Source organism: Sparus aurata, chromosome 2, assembly GCF_900880675.1.
Source record: "Sparus aurata chromosome 2, fSpaAur1.1, whole genome shotgun sequence".
Lineage (NCBI taxonomy): Eukaryota > Metazoa > Chordata > Actinopteri > Spariformes > Sparidae > Sparus > Sparus aurata.
Window position 1 is genome coordinate 35,635,271 of NC_044188.1, and position 17,586 is coordinate 35,652,856.

Sequence of the window (17,586 nt, forward strand, 5' to 3'; positions counted from 1 at the left end):
AATTATTTGGTGAGTAGCAACTTTATTTGATTGTTTTATATTACATATTATATTATTGTTTGATTTGATTAGTTTTGTTTGCATTGATGATTACAGCATATGCAAATGCTAGAATTATTTTGGTTAGCAGCTAGCTAAATTTTCAAAGATGATAGTCAAACAACACAAGGAGCACATTTTAATTTCTACAAAGTTAACATTTGTTGACACCTGCATTTTGTCAGTGAATTCATAAAACTTTATGATAGTCTTGTGTAAACATTTTACCGTCTATGTAATTTACTTAGACTTGGACAACACTTTAAAGACAGTGAATTATTGTGTGTGACAGGGCAGATTCAAATAAAGGCAAGATTATTTTCAAGATAATTATTGGATCACAAATTAAATACTGAAGAATATTTGCTTTGCTGTAACTGTTTTTCCATCTTGCATTGTGCAATTGCCTGTTCATTTGTATTTGGATTGATTTTTTACACATTTCTCTGATATTGCAGATGCAGTAGATGACTTCACCATTGCCCTACTGATCATAGTAAGCAGCATACTCCCATCTTCATCATGACACAATTAATCAGTTAATTTTCCAGACATCACACGCTAAAATACCAACAATCAGGTGAACTGGCAAGAGGAGCCTTTTTTTTCTTGCTTCACAGTTTTACAACTGTAGTTTACTGTTTATTGAACAGTAAAGTCTGTTCGGCTTGCAATGATGTATTCATGTCAGATCTGTGGACATCAGTCTAGCACCTCAGTGGCCTATTTGAGACATGTGAAAATTCACGACAATTTACCTAATTTGGTACTGCAGTGTTGTATGCCTAATTGCACAAGGACATTTAAAAAATATGCAGGTCTAAAGGCACATCTTTACAGAAAACACAAGAAATATGTGACTGAGCCCAGATTGAGTATTCCAGTGGACCTGACATGCCACGTTGACTTCTGCACTGCCAAATGTGATTCCTTGACTAAGTTCTATTCACATCTTAAAGGGCACATCAAAGAAGGACGGACAGTTGCATGTCCTTTTCAGCAATGTGATAAGTCATTTACTGTTATATCTACATTGTCTTGTCATTTGACCAGAAAACATAGAGAAAGTGGACAAGGAAATTTGATAGAGTCTATCACTGTCTCAGCAGGTGTAAGTGGAACTAGTGGCACCTGTGATGATCATGATTTCCTCTGTGACATGCAGCTGGATGCTGCTGCTGATGATGAGCAATTTGAGGTTTGCCCAGAAAACATTGATGATTCATTGTTTTTGAGGAATCTTGCTCTCTTTTATCTTAAACTACAAGCAAAGTTGCTACTTCCGGCCTCCACTATTCAGACAATCATCGAAGACTTGCAGTCAATTCATGACATCAGCCAGTCACAATTACTTTTTAAACTGAATGAAAAGTTGCATGTGCTAGGGATTTCAGATGAGGCTATGAGGACTCTCATTGATGATCTGAAAACAGAAGATCTTTTCCGCACTCACAATACACACACACTGAAAACAGATCAACGTAGAAAGACTGTTTTCAAGAAACAGTTTAATCATGTTGAACCAGTGCCTATATGTATGGGACAAAATGAAGCAGGCAAAGAGCGCTTTGTTCAGTATATCCCCATAAAACAAACACTTGAAGCTCTTTTTCAGTGCAAGTCTGTAAGTGATCAGTACAATGAAGTACACACCCGTGCCCAAACTAAAGATGTCTTTAAAGATGTGTGGGATGGGGAAAATATTACTGAGAACCCAGTGCAAACAGAGTCTTTACACTTGATCCTTTATCAGGATGCGTTTGAAGTGGTAAACCCACTAGGGTCTGGAAAAAAGAAGCACAAAGTACTTGCAATGTATCTCACACTGGCAGACTTATTACCACACAACAGGTCAAGTATTGACCAGATGCAACTTGTTCTTCTCTGCAAAGAACAAGATTTCAAGTATTTTGGTCAGGATGTGGTCATGGGTCAGCTGGTAAAAGATTTGAAAGACCTTGAGAGCAATGGTGTGGTGCTACCTGATGGACAGGTCCGTAAAGGAATACTGCATGCTATTGCTGGTGACAATTTAGGGTCACATGGGATTGGAGGATTTCTTGAGAATTTCAGCAAAAGTGTTAATTTCTGCAGATACTGTGAAATAGACCGAAACACGTTTCAGACAGATCCTCTCTGCAGGGCCACTACACGCACAGTGCAATCATACAGAGAGCATGTTCAGAGACTTGAAGATGGTTCGGTCCAAAGTGGAGGTATCAAATTTGACTCCTTGTTCAATAAACTGTCCTTCTTTCATGTATGTAAGCCTGGACTGCCTCCATGTATTGGCCATGATTTATTTGAAGGCATTGTAGCCTCTGATCTCGCATTGTACATCCAGCATCTGGTGAAGGTCAACAAAGAATTCACTTATCTTGAGTTGAACCGAAGGATTAACCAGTTTAAGTATCAAGGGAATGATGCCAATGATAGACCTTGTGAAGTCAGTCCAGGAAGTGATAAGCTGGGTGGTCATGCTGTCCAAAATTGGTGCTTGTTGAGGATGCTGCCAGTGCTCATTGGAGAGAAAATCAAATCTCCAGGTGACAATCAAACTTGGCAACTGGTTTTACAGTTAAGAGAAATTGTTTCACTTATTTGCGCACCAGCCATTTCAGCCGGACAAATTGCATATTTGAGAGTGCTTATTGATGAGTATTTGCATTTCAGAAAGCAAGCTTTCCCTAGTCAACACTGAAGCCCAAACATCACTTGGTTAGCCACTATCCAGAGCTCATAATCCGTTTTGGGCCACTTATTCGTTTGTGGACACTCCGGTTCGAGAGTAAGCACACTTATTTCAAACAGTGTGCGAGGAAACTGCACAATTTTAAAAACTTGTGCTCAACTCTTGCAGAGAGGCACCAGCTCCTCCAGGCATATCTCAATGCCGGCAATCTCTTCCCACCAGCTGTTGGAGTGAAAAAGGCAGCTGAGTTTTTTCCTACAGACTACAATCACAGCATCAGGGAATCAGTATCAAGCTTTGATTTTGGACCCGATAATACTTTCATTGCCCATGAAGCAACTGTGAAAGGCACAAAGTACAAAAAAAACATGCTTGTTGTTATAAATGAGAGTTCTGAAGGCCTTGTGATGGGAAAGATCATTGTGGTACTTATCCACAATGGTTCAGCAGTGTATTTTGTCACTAAAAAATGTCAAGCTCTGCTTCTCCATGATATAGGTGTTTATGGCTTGACACCAATTCAGGAATGCTACTGTTGTGTTAAACAAGATAACCTAGTTGATTATTACCCTTTACCAGAGTATGCATTGTGTGACATGTCAATTGTTGTTCCACACCATTCTTTCCTCTCAGCAGACAGCAATGGTGACCTTGGTGGACAAGCTGAAGGAGGTCTTCCTTAGGGCCTTGCCAAATCTTTCTGAAGCTGTTCAGGAGATTTTGATCGAGAGGTTAATAAGCTCTGGTTTAGAGTCAAGAGAAGACCTCAGATATGTCAAACAAGATGACATTGCAGATTTACTACCTGTTATTCAACAGAGAAAACTTTTGGATGTATTCAAACAGGATATGTTTGCTTACTTGCTATTTCATTATACATCATAATTATTTATTAAAAAAAAAAAAAAAAAGCTGTGTGACCTATTTCATATTTTTGTCAATTTTAGAGACAGAGACAATCACCTTGGACTTTGAAGTCCTGCCTTCTCCCACCACTGCTGACAGCAGTGATTCTGCCTCATCTCATCTGTGTTCTCCTGCTCAGCAACTTCACAATTTTCCAGTCCATCCACCTCATCTGTGCACTCCTGCTCAGCATCTAATGTAACTGAAGACAGCCAGCCATCCTCTCACATACAGAAATCATGGCCAGAATCATTTCAGGTGCCATGGAACCTCATGCCTACGGAGATTCGTTCAGCCATATCAGATGGTAAGAGGCCTTCACCTGCTGCACGACGGCAGATGGTAAGAATGGTAGCAGATGAGATGAGGAAAAATGATGCAAACCCAACACGCTCACAGTGCCTTACAGTTTGCAGAAACATTGTCCGTCAATATCCAAACAGTTTTGCTGATCAACTTGACAATGGTCAACTTCTGGGAAGTGGATACACATCACTCCTAATCCAAGTAAAAAATCGCATTGAAAACCTTAACCGCACTAGCAGCTTTATACAGCACCGTTCATCCGGCCGTGGCGAAAAGAGAGGACCCACAGACACGTATGGGTGTACAAGATTCCAGCCCAGCCTACCACCAGAGGAGACTGAAAACACAGTGGAGAGCAAACGTCAAAAACTCCAAGAGATCTACAGTCGGGAAGGTATAAAGGGGGCTGACAGAGCAGAAATAAAGCAGCTAATGGAAACAGCTTTCTATCTGCAACGGTGCCACATAAATGTTCTGCCAGCACCAACAATCGAGGATTTAAAAACCAAGTGGCCATACCTGTTTTCTCAGAAAGGGCTCTATTCTCACTTTGAACTCCTCACGGATATCCCTGTACTGCGCACTCTTGAGCTTGCCATGGAAGAGTGTGGTAAAACCATCATGGAATTCTTTAAGACTAAACCCACCAATGCAAAAGTGAAGGAAGTTCTCTCTCTGTGTGAAGATGTCGAGTTGTCATATTGTGTCCTCCAGCTTCTGATGGCTCACTTTTCTGAGAACATTACAGATCTGATCCTACTTGCAGATGTAAGTTTTCTTTTTATATATACATATACCATGTCATACAATGACTCATCTTATAACAGCACAATTTGTATTTCACTTTCTATGTCCTAGGGATCTGCCACTACAGCTGACATTGAGAGGACAATCGACATACCTGAAACTCCTCGTCTGATACTACTTGGTATGTTTACACCACTGGATATGTAAGCAACAACATTTTCTATTAAAGGTGTCATCAAAAACCACAATTGTTCTTTTTGCTACAAATCCAACAAGATGCACAATAACTACTCTGTAACAAGAAAAAAAAAACATCTCTCCATGTTACTGTGCTGTTATTGCTTTAAGATTGAGATACAGAAGGGCAGTATATTCATGATGGATTAAATTCTAAATTTCAGGTGACATGGCAGGAATTCAGCGCTGGATGGTCAGCCTTGAGGGACACATCCTTTGTGAGGGGATTCAGCCCATGTTCTTGACGGGGCTTGCTGCCTTGTTTTCCACGTTCTACACCTTTAATCTTCAGTACCAAGAAGAGGCAGCATGCACCCTGGAGTTCATCCAGAGGTTAGATACTTTAAGTAGAACCTGAATTTTTCTTGTGTTTTCAATCCTACAGCTATAGATGTTCTGCCTTTTATTGTGTTATTTATCAGACTGAGTTCAACAACTTGATTTTACACACTGAAGAAACACTATCATTTTTCAGACGTTTCATTGGAATAAACCCCGAGAGAGGCAGCAAGACTGGGCGAGGCAAAGTCGTATCCAAGAAAACGGGCAAAGTCACAACCAAAAAGTGTACAACAGTCAACCCACATGTGTCCAATCTGCTAAAGAGACTAATGGATTTTGAGTGGGACTTCATTTGAGATGGTGAGATTAGCTACTCAATCCTGTTAATTTGTCAAAACACCAATTTGTCTCAGTCTTCTAATTCTCTCTCCCTCTCATTGTTACCCACTTTCTTCCTTCATCTGTCTCCCTGTCTGTATCCCTCTTTTCTTAACTCTCTCTGATATTTTCTATTCTCTCAGTCATTCTTTTACTCATGACATTTCTATCTTACACCTTGTATTTGTTCTGTCATTCTTTATGTGTTGTTGTGTTCTGTTTCCTAAACTATTTGAACTATTTGGATGTTTGAGGTTGGAATGTTATGGTTGGCTGAGGTGTTAGTTCATGGCTTGGGACATTTTTTTATTAGGATGGGGGAATGATGGGTAGAAATGTTAATTTTGTATGAAAGAAGTTGCAAATATACAAATGCTAATATAAGTCTCTCTCACTCACTCGCTCGCTCGCTCGCTCGCTCGCTCGCACGCACGCACGCACACACACACACAGACAGACACACACACACAGGCACACACACACACACACACACACACACGGCTACCTATAGGCTGGATTGAGAAACCTGGTGTCTTCGAGTGAGCCGTAACTCTCCTGCCGATGTTCTTGGACTTCCACACTAATAACAGTAACTACAGTTGTGTAACATGTACTGTATGGTGATGTTCATTATACTGTTTTTAACATGCAATTTGTTCAGCATGTGAAGTTTTTACATGTCAACTTTACATTCAGATAAAAAGTAAGGTGCAATTTAACATTCATTCGTTTACAGTGACATGCAATTTGTTCTGCATGTGAAGTTTTTACATGTCATCTTTACATTCAAATAAAAAGTAAAGTGCAATAAGAAGCTGCTTTTTCTCTTACATTGTAATCACTGGATTGAAAAAATCAGTAGGTTAATTTTATAATGGTTTGCCTCCTGTGCTTGTGACCAGGTTCAAACAGAGATTTTATGAAACCTAAAATCAGTGACATATAACATGTTTTTCTTAACAAGAGTGCCTTCAACTGTGTGCAATCGTATTCATTTTAAATAGATTATTAAAATGTACACATAATACAAACTAAATAGTCATTTGATTGTAAAATAAAGTGAAAGTAATTTTAAATATCAGTTAACACTGTATTTTTCATTTACAGAACAAAACTGTAAATTGAGTAACAGTGAAAATATGTTAATTTTACATAAACATAATGGCAACCCAGCTGCCAATTATTTACTGTTTTTTTTACAGTTCACACTGTATTTTTCATTTACAGTACAAAACAGTAAATTTCAGTGACAGTAAAAAGATGTTAATTTTACAGTAACATAATGGCAACCCAGCTGCCAGTTCTTTACTGTTTTTTTTTTACAGGAACATTTCTAAAAGTGTAGTCAGCCCCTGAGCCCACAGCACATCCGAAATCTCCTCACCGATGTCCGATACCCAAGCTTCTTTAATGTGGAGAGATGGGGCTGCCAAACTAAAAAGATTAACGAACTGAGAGATCAGGCGTTTGGAGGTGGGGGGTTTGGTCATTAGCTCATAGAAGACGTGTTGTTCAGGCAACGCTTCAAAGTGAGGGATCGACTGCCTGACAAAATTTCTGACTTGCAAGTATCGAAAAAAATGGCTGGAAGGGAGACCGAATTTTGTCTGCAGTTGGGCAAAGGTCGCAAAGTGGTCGTTAATGTAGAGATCTATGATGGCGGTCAGGCCTTTGTCGGCCCATTGTACAAAGGCAGCATCCATCATGCCTGGTTTAAAATAAGGATTCTGACAAATAGGAGCGTAGGTGGACACACCAGGAAGGTCCAGCACACCCTTAATCTGTTTCAAAATCTTAAATGTATTGCACATAACGAAATCATCCTTAAAACATCTAAAAGGTAAATTTTGTTTGGAGAACAGAATGGCTGCTAAGGAGGCACCTGCACGCACTGAAGCTACATGGGTCTCAATTTCAGGCCAAATGGGATGGAGGTAGTCTGCTTGCTCTACCACAGCCGCAGAGTGACTCCAAAAAACCAATGCTCTGGCATTACAGGCCCAATAGTAATGGCGGAAGACAGGAAGGCCGAGGCCTCCCTCAGCAGTAGATTTCTGCAGGTGTGCCTTAGAGATACGAGAAGGTTTGTCAGCCCAGATGAAGGGAATGACGATGGAATCTAACATCTTGAAGAAAGAGGTAGTAAGATATATGGGTATGTTTTGAAAGAGATACATAAATTTGGGGAGAACAACCATCTTGACAATATTGACACGTCCTATTAGTGAAAGAGGAAGGAGTTTCCACCTATCTATCATGATTTTGAGTTTACCGATTAGGTCAGCAAAAATTCAACTTAAAGCCCCTGTACAGACTTTTCATTTAGTGTTGATTTTGGTGGCCCCGCTGGACGAAAGCGGTAGTGTTTTGCCGGAATGAAGACTGCATTTCCCATGAGCTCTAGCGCCCACTGTCGTGAAGACGTTTGTCTGGCCGGCGCGTGTAGATTTGTTTTGGAAACGTCGGAAAGACGACGGGACTTGCTTTGAAAACTTTTTTTTTTTTAGCAGCTATCTGCAGCGTGCATATGGACGAGGTACTGTGTCTATTTGTATTTCTAGTTAATATAATATGCCGCCGGTGAAACAAAGTAATGCTGCTGTTGCACTGCAATTTCCCAGCTATATATATTACCCACGGTGCTACAGAGCTAGTGTTACAGCAAAGTCACAGTGATTGTGATGGATGTTTTGTTCTAAGTAAGAAACTGAATCATTTATAATGACAGAGGATATTACCGATGCATCGTTGCAGGTCGGCTGGGCTGATACACACAGCTGAAATGGATGCGTGATCTAAGACGTTTGTTGTCGTTTTCACGAGTGTAGTATCTAGAGCTAATCTAGTGGTAATGTTAGCCAGCTTTGTTGTAACAACATGAATTCATGTATTGCTGTAAACTACGTCCCGCATTACATTTCATAAATGAAATAAAATTTACAAACCTGTCTAGGAGGAATCGGGCGAATTATGGATCCGACCCTCCCTTCAAGCCCCGCAACTCTCTCCATCTCTGGAAGGAATCGCCAATGTTTATCCGTGTTTTAGCCCTAGCTCGATCGGATTCCCTCTCTGCCTTTCGTTGGTCTTCGGTTCTAATTTTTTTTCTTTTCTTTGTCTCATTATCAGCCATGACAAAAGTTTTAGCTCGGCTAGCACTGGCTAGCGTACCAACAAAACAGCTATGCCGTATCACTTTGGCCGTATCCTGAATGTCGTCAGTTCCGGTCTGACTGCCGAAAATCGTTTCGTCAGTGGTCCGACCCGACCAATGCCTTTCAGAGGTATAGAATTAGACTACTTAGAAAAAGCGTATCTTCACGCTGATGGGCTCATTTGCTGTTGTAGGTAACAGAGACACATCAGCAGAAACCAGAGACTTTTCTATATCCAGTTAAAAAAATCCGTACAGGGGCTTTAAAAAGGAGCTTTGGGTTCCTGGTAATGTTGACCCCAAGATACGTAAAGTACTCGGTGGAAACTTTAAAAGGTAAACTGTTGAGGAAGGCAGAGTCAAGCCCATCAGACAGAGGCATAAACAGACTTTTTTCCCAGTTAATGGTAAAACCAGAAAACTGTCCAAAATTCTTTATAAGACTTAAAAGTGGACTGAGAGACAACCTTATGTCCGATAAAGTCAGGATCACATCATCTGCATACAAACCTATAGGGCTATCAGATATACCATCACTGATGCCAACGATCTGAGGACAAGACCTAATGGAGATAGCCAGAGGCTCCAAAGCAAGAGCGAAGAGCAAAGGGGAGAGGCTGCATCCCTGTCTAGTCCCACGTTGCAATAAGAAAGGTGGAGATCTGTCATGGTTAGTCAAGACCAACGACTTGGGGCAAGCATACAGCATTTTTAAAAGGGTCATGAATTTATTGCCAAAGCCGAATTTTCTGAGGGTCGCGAACATTCAATTTGGTCAAAAGCTTGCTTAGCGTCTAATGAAATAACGGCAGAGTCTGATGGATTGGTGGAATACATAATGTTTAGTAAACGACGAGTGTTGGAGAAGGAGAACCTATCTGGGATAAAGCCCGTCTGATCGGGGTGGATTAATTTGCCAATATGTTTACTTAATCGGTTAGTCATTACTTTTGCGACAATCTTTTGGTCGCTGTTTAACAGGCTTAAGGGGCAATAAGACGCAACATTAGTACTGTCCCTATCTTTTTTCAGGAGAAGGCAGATATTGGCGTCATATACACTATTAGGAAAAATTCCATCTGTCACAGAACAACCTATCATTCGGAGAAGAAGAGGGGCGATTACATCTATATGTTTTTTATAGAATTCTATTCCAAAGCCATCGGGACCACAAGCTTTACCATTGGGAAAGGAGCGAATGGCTATTTTTATTTCTTCTAGTGTGAAATCAGAATCCAATTCTAGCTTAGCGGCTTCACTTAGAGCTGGGATTCTTAATGAATTGAGAAAACGATCGAGGTCAGAGTCAGAGGACTTAGATTTGGAGGTGTACAACTGACTGAAAAAGTCAAAAAATCTGTTGTTAATCAATTTAGGATCAGTAATCAATTGTCCAGTGGAAGAAGAAATTGTATGTATTGCCCTGTCAGCCTGTACACCTTTTAACTGTCTAGCAAGTAATTTATCAGGTTTATCTCCCAGCTCGAAGTGTTTTTGCTTAAGTTTACGGATGTAGCTTCCAACCTGTTCTCCCAGCATCACATTATACTCGTACTTTATCTTCAGGATGGCGCTAAGGGTGTCGTCATTGTTTGTATTGCGATAAGTGTTCTCCAACGCTGCCAACTCAGCCTCAATAACTGCGAGACGCCTCAGCCTGGACCTTTTAGTGGCGGATTGATATGAGATGATGTGATCCCGCAGTACCACCTTGAACGACTCCCATAAAACTGAGTCAGAGACTGCCCCATTATCATTAGTGAGCAAAAAGTCAGAAATCTTAGCTGAAATATAATCATGGAATGCTTTGTCTGAATTTAGGGAGGGATTGAATTTCCAATTGTATGAAGGTGTCTGGAGGTTGAAATTAATCTGGACTGAAAGAGGAGCATGATCGGACACTAGAATACTATGATATGTTGAACTGAGTGTGTGCGAGGTTAATTTAGAGTCCACCAGGAAGTGGTCAATTCTGGTGAAGGTACCATGTACAGGAGAGAAGAAAGAATATTGCCTCTCAAAGGGATGCTGAAGCCTCCAAATGTCAGCCAAATCAAATGATTTCACCAAATCATTAAGAACTGGCACAGATTTCAATGGTGGGGCAGCTCTGGTGGAAGATCTGTCCAACTGAGGATCGAAATAGCAGTTAAAGTCGCCCCCGATGATTATGTTATGAGTATTATATTCTGCAACAAGATTAAAAACTTTACAGAAAAATCAGCACAATCAAAATTAGGGGCATAGATGTTTAAAAGAACTAATGGGAAGGAATTGATTGCACCAGTGACAAGGACATATCTCCCACCTGGGTCTGTTGTTATGGAGTTGAATACAAAAGGGGTAGTTTTACGGATAAGGATGGCAACCCCCCTCGCCTTAGAAGAAAAAGTGGATTGATACACTTGTGAAACCCATAGCGATCTCAAACGTCTCTGCTCTGTAGGTTGAATGTGGGTCTCCTGCAGAGAGATTATGTCAGAAGACAAGGACTTTAAATGTGAAAATACCTTTCCCCTCTTAAGTGCCTTGCCAAGACCTCTACAATTCCAAGATGTAAAAGTAATAGGACTCAATCCCGGCTTGGCCAAATGACTATCCTGCATTTAGAAAACCAAAGAACAGCAAATAAAGGCGGACATGACAAATGTGACAAGAGACTGGCAGTTTACACACAAGAAACAAAAAACCCCAAAACATACCAAAGGCCGCGACAAGAACTAGGCGGCACTGCCCTCTATCCGTTGGGAGGCTGCCGGGAAACAGAGACAGCAAAACCGTGCAGAGAAAAGCTAACCTATACTAACAGCACCGTGAGCACCACCAAAATAGGGGTTAGGGTATGGCAAGGTGCACCTGTAAGAACATGATAACAAACAAACGCTAAAGCCCATATTAGAAATGTCTGAAGGAGTGGCATTTATACAAGACCATTTCTATAAAAAATATCTAAAAAAATATATGATATCTCACTCCTGGCAGAAAATTATAACACTGGACATTACGAATGACAAAATGCTTACTCGCAACATCAGTAGTGACACTGCATAAAGTGCGGTGTATGAGACATAAACAGTCATGTTTTGTCAGCCAGTGAGTTGGCAAACCGTTCAGCGTCCGCTGGCGAGTCGAAGATTTTCACTGTGTTGTTGTGGACAACCTGAAGCCTGGCAGGAAAACGCAGGGAGCACTTAGCGCCAGCATCCATGAGCCGTTTCCTCACGGCGGTGAAGGCCTGGCGCCGCGATGACACCTCAGCCGTATAGTCGGGGAAAATTGAGACCCTCTCACCGTGGTACTGCAGCAGGGCTTGTTGGCGGCTGAGCCGAAGGATACTGACCAGGTCGCTGTCGTTGTGGACTCTTGCAATGATGATCCGCGGTCGCTCATTAGCGAGTGGCTTGGCTCTCAGGCTGCAGTGGGCCCGGTCAATTTTGACGGGCCTAGTAAAATTGTCTTGGCCAAGAAGCTCCGGTACCAGCCGCGACACAAACTCAGATGGGCGACCATTTTCTTCTCCTTCTTTGATGCCCACAATCCTGATGTTGAGCCTACGGGAACGACCCTCCAAGTCATTCAGTTTAGCTTTGAGGAGCCCGTTAGCCGCCGTTAAATCTTTGCACGTAGCCTCTAACACTGTAATGCGGCTATCGGCAGCTGAGAGGGCCTCGTCCATGTCGTCCAGACGGTGCGCAGCTTCGCGGTGTTCTTTTTGGAGGACAGATAGGCTTGCTTCGATTGAGTCAAGGCGCCCCTCCATCGACTTCTTCAGGTCATCCACAAGCGTGCAGATCTTGGCGAGCTCGACGCCATGGCTAGCAATAGCGGCTAGTATAGCATCGTTGTTAGCAGCAGTCGGGCTCGCCTGGGTCGTCTCCTTTCTGCCTTCGTCTTTCTTGGGCATGGTGTAGAAACACAGACCAACAGGTTACGACGTAGAACGGCCGCAGGGCAGCGGAGAGGGAAAAAAAGATTCAGGTGCAATAATTTAATAGGAAAATGGAGGTAGCAGCACGGAGCTCCAACTAGACGCGTCTACTCCATTGCAGCGCACGAGCGCCCCCTCCGAATTGTATGTATTTTGAGTAGACAAATCCAATGATGCAAATAAAAAAACTGTTTCAAGGCTAGTTTTCAAGATGGCGGCCATTTTTTGACTCAGATTCGCAGTTTTCTGTAAAATTTTATCACACATGAAGTTTCGATTATGCAAAATCTTTTGATCCACATCAAAAATCAATCTCAAAATGTTGAAAAATGTCTTCATAAAGGCCTTCACACACCTATCTGACTTCCGACCGTCGTCAGAAAAGGCAGTCGGACTGATCAGTCGGCTTCTGTCCCGCTTAGGTGGTCAAAAAACCACCGACTTGACCATACGTTCTGCGTTTACATGAATCATAATAAGTCTCCATACAGACAGCGCTTATCCATCTTATTCCTAGCTAGCTCCCGCTAGTGGAAAATATAGCTCTGACTATTCAAATTTGGGACACTTGGTTAAATGTTAAATATCATAATGCAGCCCATGTAGTGAGCTGAAAAGGAAGTGCAATACATTTGTCACATACCAGAAATACTGTTTGTGAGCTTGGATCAACTCAAAGATCAGGCTGTTATATATGATGTTAGTTCGCTCGCTGCTAGCCATTACATTGCACGTAATTGATTAGTTAGCATGGTTGTTAGCAAAGTTATTCCATGGCGTTATTTCTACTGATATGCATCCCAGAACACCACAATACACCTAAAACAAAAAATCAGAAATGGCCAGTGTCACTGCCGATTAAGTTTATTGTGCCGATGGCGTGATGTCAAAGCACAACCAGGGCACACTGGTGGCATCATACCGTAGTTGTAGTCTACTAAATGTAGTTATAGCAAGTATAGCTTAGTGTCCCAAATGCTATCTAATTAGCCCTTTATATACACAAACTGGTAGTTTAGTTAGTTGTAATATAGTTAGCCGCACCTGAACTGACAGGATGTGCCAGCGCGGGAAAGCTGAGCCAAGGTTAATGGGGCTTTAATTACCTGGATGGTGTACAGATCACATGGGACTTAAATGGCACTGGATGAATGATTGGGCTAGGTGTAGGGCACTCTGATGTTTGAAACTAGTTATGTCCCATATCTGAATGTGCTTTTGTATTTTGTATGGTTAGGTGGTAAAAGGAAAGAAAGTGTTGTCTTTGTCAGACAGATTTAAAGGAAGAGTTGAAATCTCCAACTCATTAGCCATGTAGTCCTGAGAGCAATGGTTATTCAATGATTGCCACAAACATACCACTCTTTCAAGCAATCAACCAGTTGCCAGTCAGGTTAGACATGTCCTGGTTGGATGATGGAGAGGGCATTGAGGAAACACTGAGAAGGAACAGTGCAAAATATCACCAAAGCTGTCCTTCTGTCAAACCTCACTGTTCTATTGAAATAAAAATCTATACCAAGAAAAAAAAGAAAACAAAATGAAAAAAGAAAAACATGCACTTACTTAACCTGGAAGGTGTGCCCTGGTGAAGTTCAGTTCAAACCAGTGATCATTTCCCATTCATTTTAAATATTCTATTGATATTAAATGTATCAAATGTAACAAAACAAACAAACAAAAAAAATACCAAAAACAGTGAGAAAACAATTAACTAAACTAACGAAAATGTGTACAAAAAGGCGTAATTTTTGCCATTCATTGCTGTCTATCTTCACAATTTAACACATTTTTGGACTTTTTATCGAAGAGTTGAAAAGCTCAGATCCTGTCACCTATATTTAAAAATCAAGATCATCAAAATGTGATTATCCAATCTCAGTCCAGGTCAAATACCAAGTCTAATGGCTTTCAATGGTGGCCATATTGGAAATTGGCGGCCAAATTGGATTTTTTGCGTGGCTAATGGGCTTTTTGGAAAAAGTGGGTCCCAAAGAATATTTGTGCCAAGTTTGATGCTTGTATCACAAAGTGAACGATTATCTCACTAATCTGCCGGACTAAACATGCTGCCCTCGGAAAAAGTGCAAATGTTTCAGCGCCAGCAACACAGTCTGGAGTTCCAGGTAGTTTATGTGAAACAACTGCATCTGTGAGCTCCATGTGCCATTTATTATTCTGCCCTCGCAGGTAGCTCCCCAGCCTGCAAGGGAGGCGCCTGTAGTAATGACCTTTCTGGTCAGGATAGTTCCCATGGTAACTCCTGTCATCAGAAGAGTTGTGCATCTCCAAGGGCGCAAAGCCAGGATGCATGTTGTGGGGACTGAGACCTGGGGATTGAGACCTGGCGTCAGGTTTAAGTTTAGCAATGCCACCAACCACTGAAAAGGTCGCATGTGCAAACGGCCAAGCGGAATGACCGTCAAGGCCGATGCCATTAGCCCCAGTAGTCTGAGACATATTCTGAACTTTAGCCTCGTCCCTCTGCGAAAAAGTGTCAGACAAGCCTGAAAGGCTTCCACCCTCTCCTCTGAGAGACGCGCTGTGAGTGCGATGTTCTGAGTTGGGAACAAAAAACTCTTGAGCAATCTAGTGTGAGCCTGAATTTGATCGGGAGGCTGTGAGGCTAGAAGCCAATCGTCTATGTATCTCTCTTTGAGCAGGGCAATGGCAGCTTTGGTGCATTTTACAAACACCCGTAGACTTAATAAAAGGCCAAATGGGAGCACCATATACTCGTATGTTATGCCCTGGAAGGCAAACCTGAGATATTTTCTGTGCGGGGGTCAGATAGGGATGTGAAAGTATGGGTCCTTCAGGTCTATGGATATGAACCAGTCGCCTGGCGCACAAATCGTATCAGAGCTGTGTGCGTCAGCATCCTGAACTTTCTCATGTATTCGTTCAGAGCACGCAGATCTAATATGGGTTGCAGACCCCCGCCTTTCTTTGGGACCAGAAAATACCTCAAATAGACACCGCTCTGTCTCTCTTCCGGCAGTACTATTCGGATAGCTCCTTTTATCTGCAGAGTTTTTTTTCATTAACAAAAGTGGCTGTGCCCTTGGCTTTAAGTCTGGCTGCGCACCAGAAAATATTTTTATTGAACATTTCAGGGAAAGCCAGTGGGACACTGGTGTGTGTTTGTGCACTGGTGTGTGCTTTTGTGATACGGCTGGGGCTCCATGGAGTTCCCTGCAGGTTCGACCTTCCTCCTCTTCCTCTGGCTGTGAATTGAGAGTGCCAGCACGGCCTCTGCATGCCTCTTGAGGGAACCGGAACATGCCCTCTCTGAACATGGTGGCAACAGAACATCTATCGTCAGGGGCAACAGAACATCTATTGTCGGGGGCAAAGCAGTCGTCTGACTGGGCCTGCCAGCCCACTCCGAGGACTGTGCACTAGGTGGTGTGTCGCTTCTTAATACTCCCATGAGTTGCGGGGGGGGGGGGGGGGGGGGGGCGCTTGGTTTCCCTGCGTCACATTGGCAGCAAAGGGCTTCTTTGCCCATGCACCCTTAAGTTCAGATGGCTTGCTCTGGGTTGGCCGCCCGGGCTTGGGGCTGGCATTTGGGGATGCGGTAACCCGGCCGGGACACAGCTTGGGCAAACGTCTACCGAGGTGCTGCGGGGGGAGGAGGTAGCGGCATCTTCCTGGGGAGACACAGTTGAAGCGCTTCACCCTCCTTTTTCTTTTCCTCGCATCGTCTCTGCATGGTGGCAACCGCCGGGCCCAACAGGCCTTTCAGGTCCACGGGGACATCGAGGAGCTGAGCTTTCTCCCTCTGAGAGAGACTGGAGAGGTTCAGCCTCCTAGCTCTCTCTTGAGCGACCATCAGAGCCATGGCTCTTCCCAAGGCTTCGACGGCGCACCTGTGTAGACGCAGGCAGAGGTCCGTGACCATGCACACTTCATCCCACAGGGCTGGGGCGGGTGAGGCTGACATCTCATCCTGTAGCTCAGCCTGGTAGGCCAGTAGCAGCGATGATGCGTTCAGGGCCCTCACCGACATGGCCACCGATTTATAGCCCTTTTCGGTCAGTGAAGTCTGAAAACAATGCCTTTGACAGGAAAGCGGGGCTCGCTGCCGTCATGGTGGACTTTCTGAAGGATGGAGGTGGGAGGTGAGCAGAGGCTCGACTGGAGGGAGGTGGGAGAAACCTTTCTCTTCCATTTCAGCCCAGTCCAGCGCTGAGCCAGGGCTCCAGGACCGGGTTGCCTCCTCCATATGCACTCAGGGAAGACTGGCAGGAACTGTCTGGTAGAGGATTTGACTTTTGGCAGCCTTCTTCCCTCATAACGAAACGTGGTGGCCTCGGTGAGGGTTTCCGGCCACATGATGCCAAGCTTTGCAGCCGCTCTCTTGCAGACATCGTGCAGGTCCGAACCGGCGGGTGGCTTTGGAGACCCGCTGCCTGACTCACCCCTGGGCGGGGGTAAAGGAGCATGCCAGATCCTCGTCATCATTGTAAGACCCAAGGCTAATGGACTCATCCACCGAGTCAAAATCATCTCCCGCGATGTCACCCTGCTCCGCCATCAGGCAGACTTCGGGGTCATCGTGGTCAGTTAGTGGAGCAATAGCATGAGCTGTTCGCCCCAGCTGGCACCCGTTGGGATGGCGTTTCCCTCAAGACTCTCCACTAACTCCAGTGACGGAGGGTTGGTTACCCCAATCATGGGGTCCGCTGTCAACAGGCTAGCTTGGCGTGCTAGTCTGTGTCGGCAAGTTTTAATGGACAGGCGTGCACAGTGCTCACAAGAAGCCGTGGATGCTAGCGCGGCCGTGGCGTGTTTCAGCCCAAGGTAAGCAGCACAAACAGAGTGGGTTGATGCTCCCAATATCTTGTTGCCAGACGCACAAGTCCTTGCCGGTAGCTTGTCATCTTCCATGGTGAAGGAAGGTACAAGCTTCGA

The 17,586-nt window shown here is 43.4% G+C and overlaps 1 protein-coding gene across 2 annotated transcripts in view; it reads left to right on the top strand.

The window, feature by feature from the left end:
- Window positions 1–3,374: 3,374 nt before the first annotated feature.
- Window positions 3,375–17,586, top strand: part of LOC115595723 (uncharacterized) — a 15,610-nt gene continuing 1,398 nt past the window's right edge. The window contains exons 1-5 of one of the 2 annotated variants that reach the window (XM_030440509.1): window positions 3,375–4,711; window positions 4,802–4,871; window positions 5,092–5,260; window positions 5,403–5,569; window positions 5,731–6,336. In XM_030440509.1, the coding sequence (XP_030296369.1) occupies window positions 3,911–4,711; window positions 4,802–4,871; window positions 5,092–5,260; window positions 5,403–5,565 (1,203 nt within the window). In that variant the 5' untranslated portion in view covers window positions 3,375–3,910 and the 3' untranslated portion in view covers window positions 5,566–5,569; window positions 5,731–6,336. Of the gene's footprint in view, window positions 4,712–4,801; window positions 4,872–5,091; window positions 5,261–5,402; window positions 5,570–5,730; window positions 6,337–17,586 lie in introns of those variants that run through there. The other variant, XM_030440518.1, reaches the window with a different exon arrangement.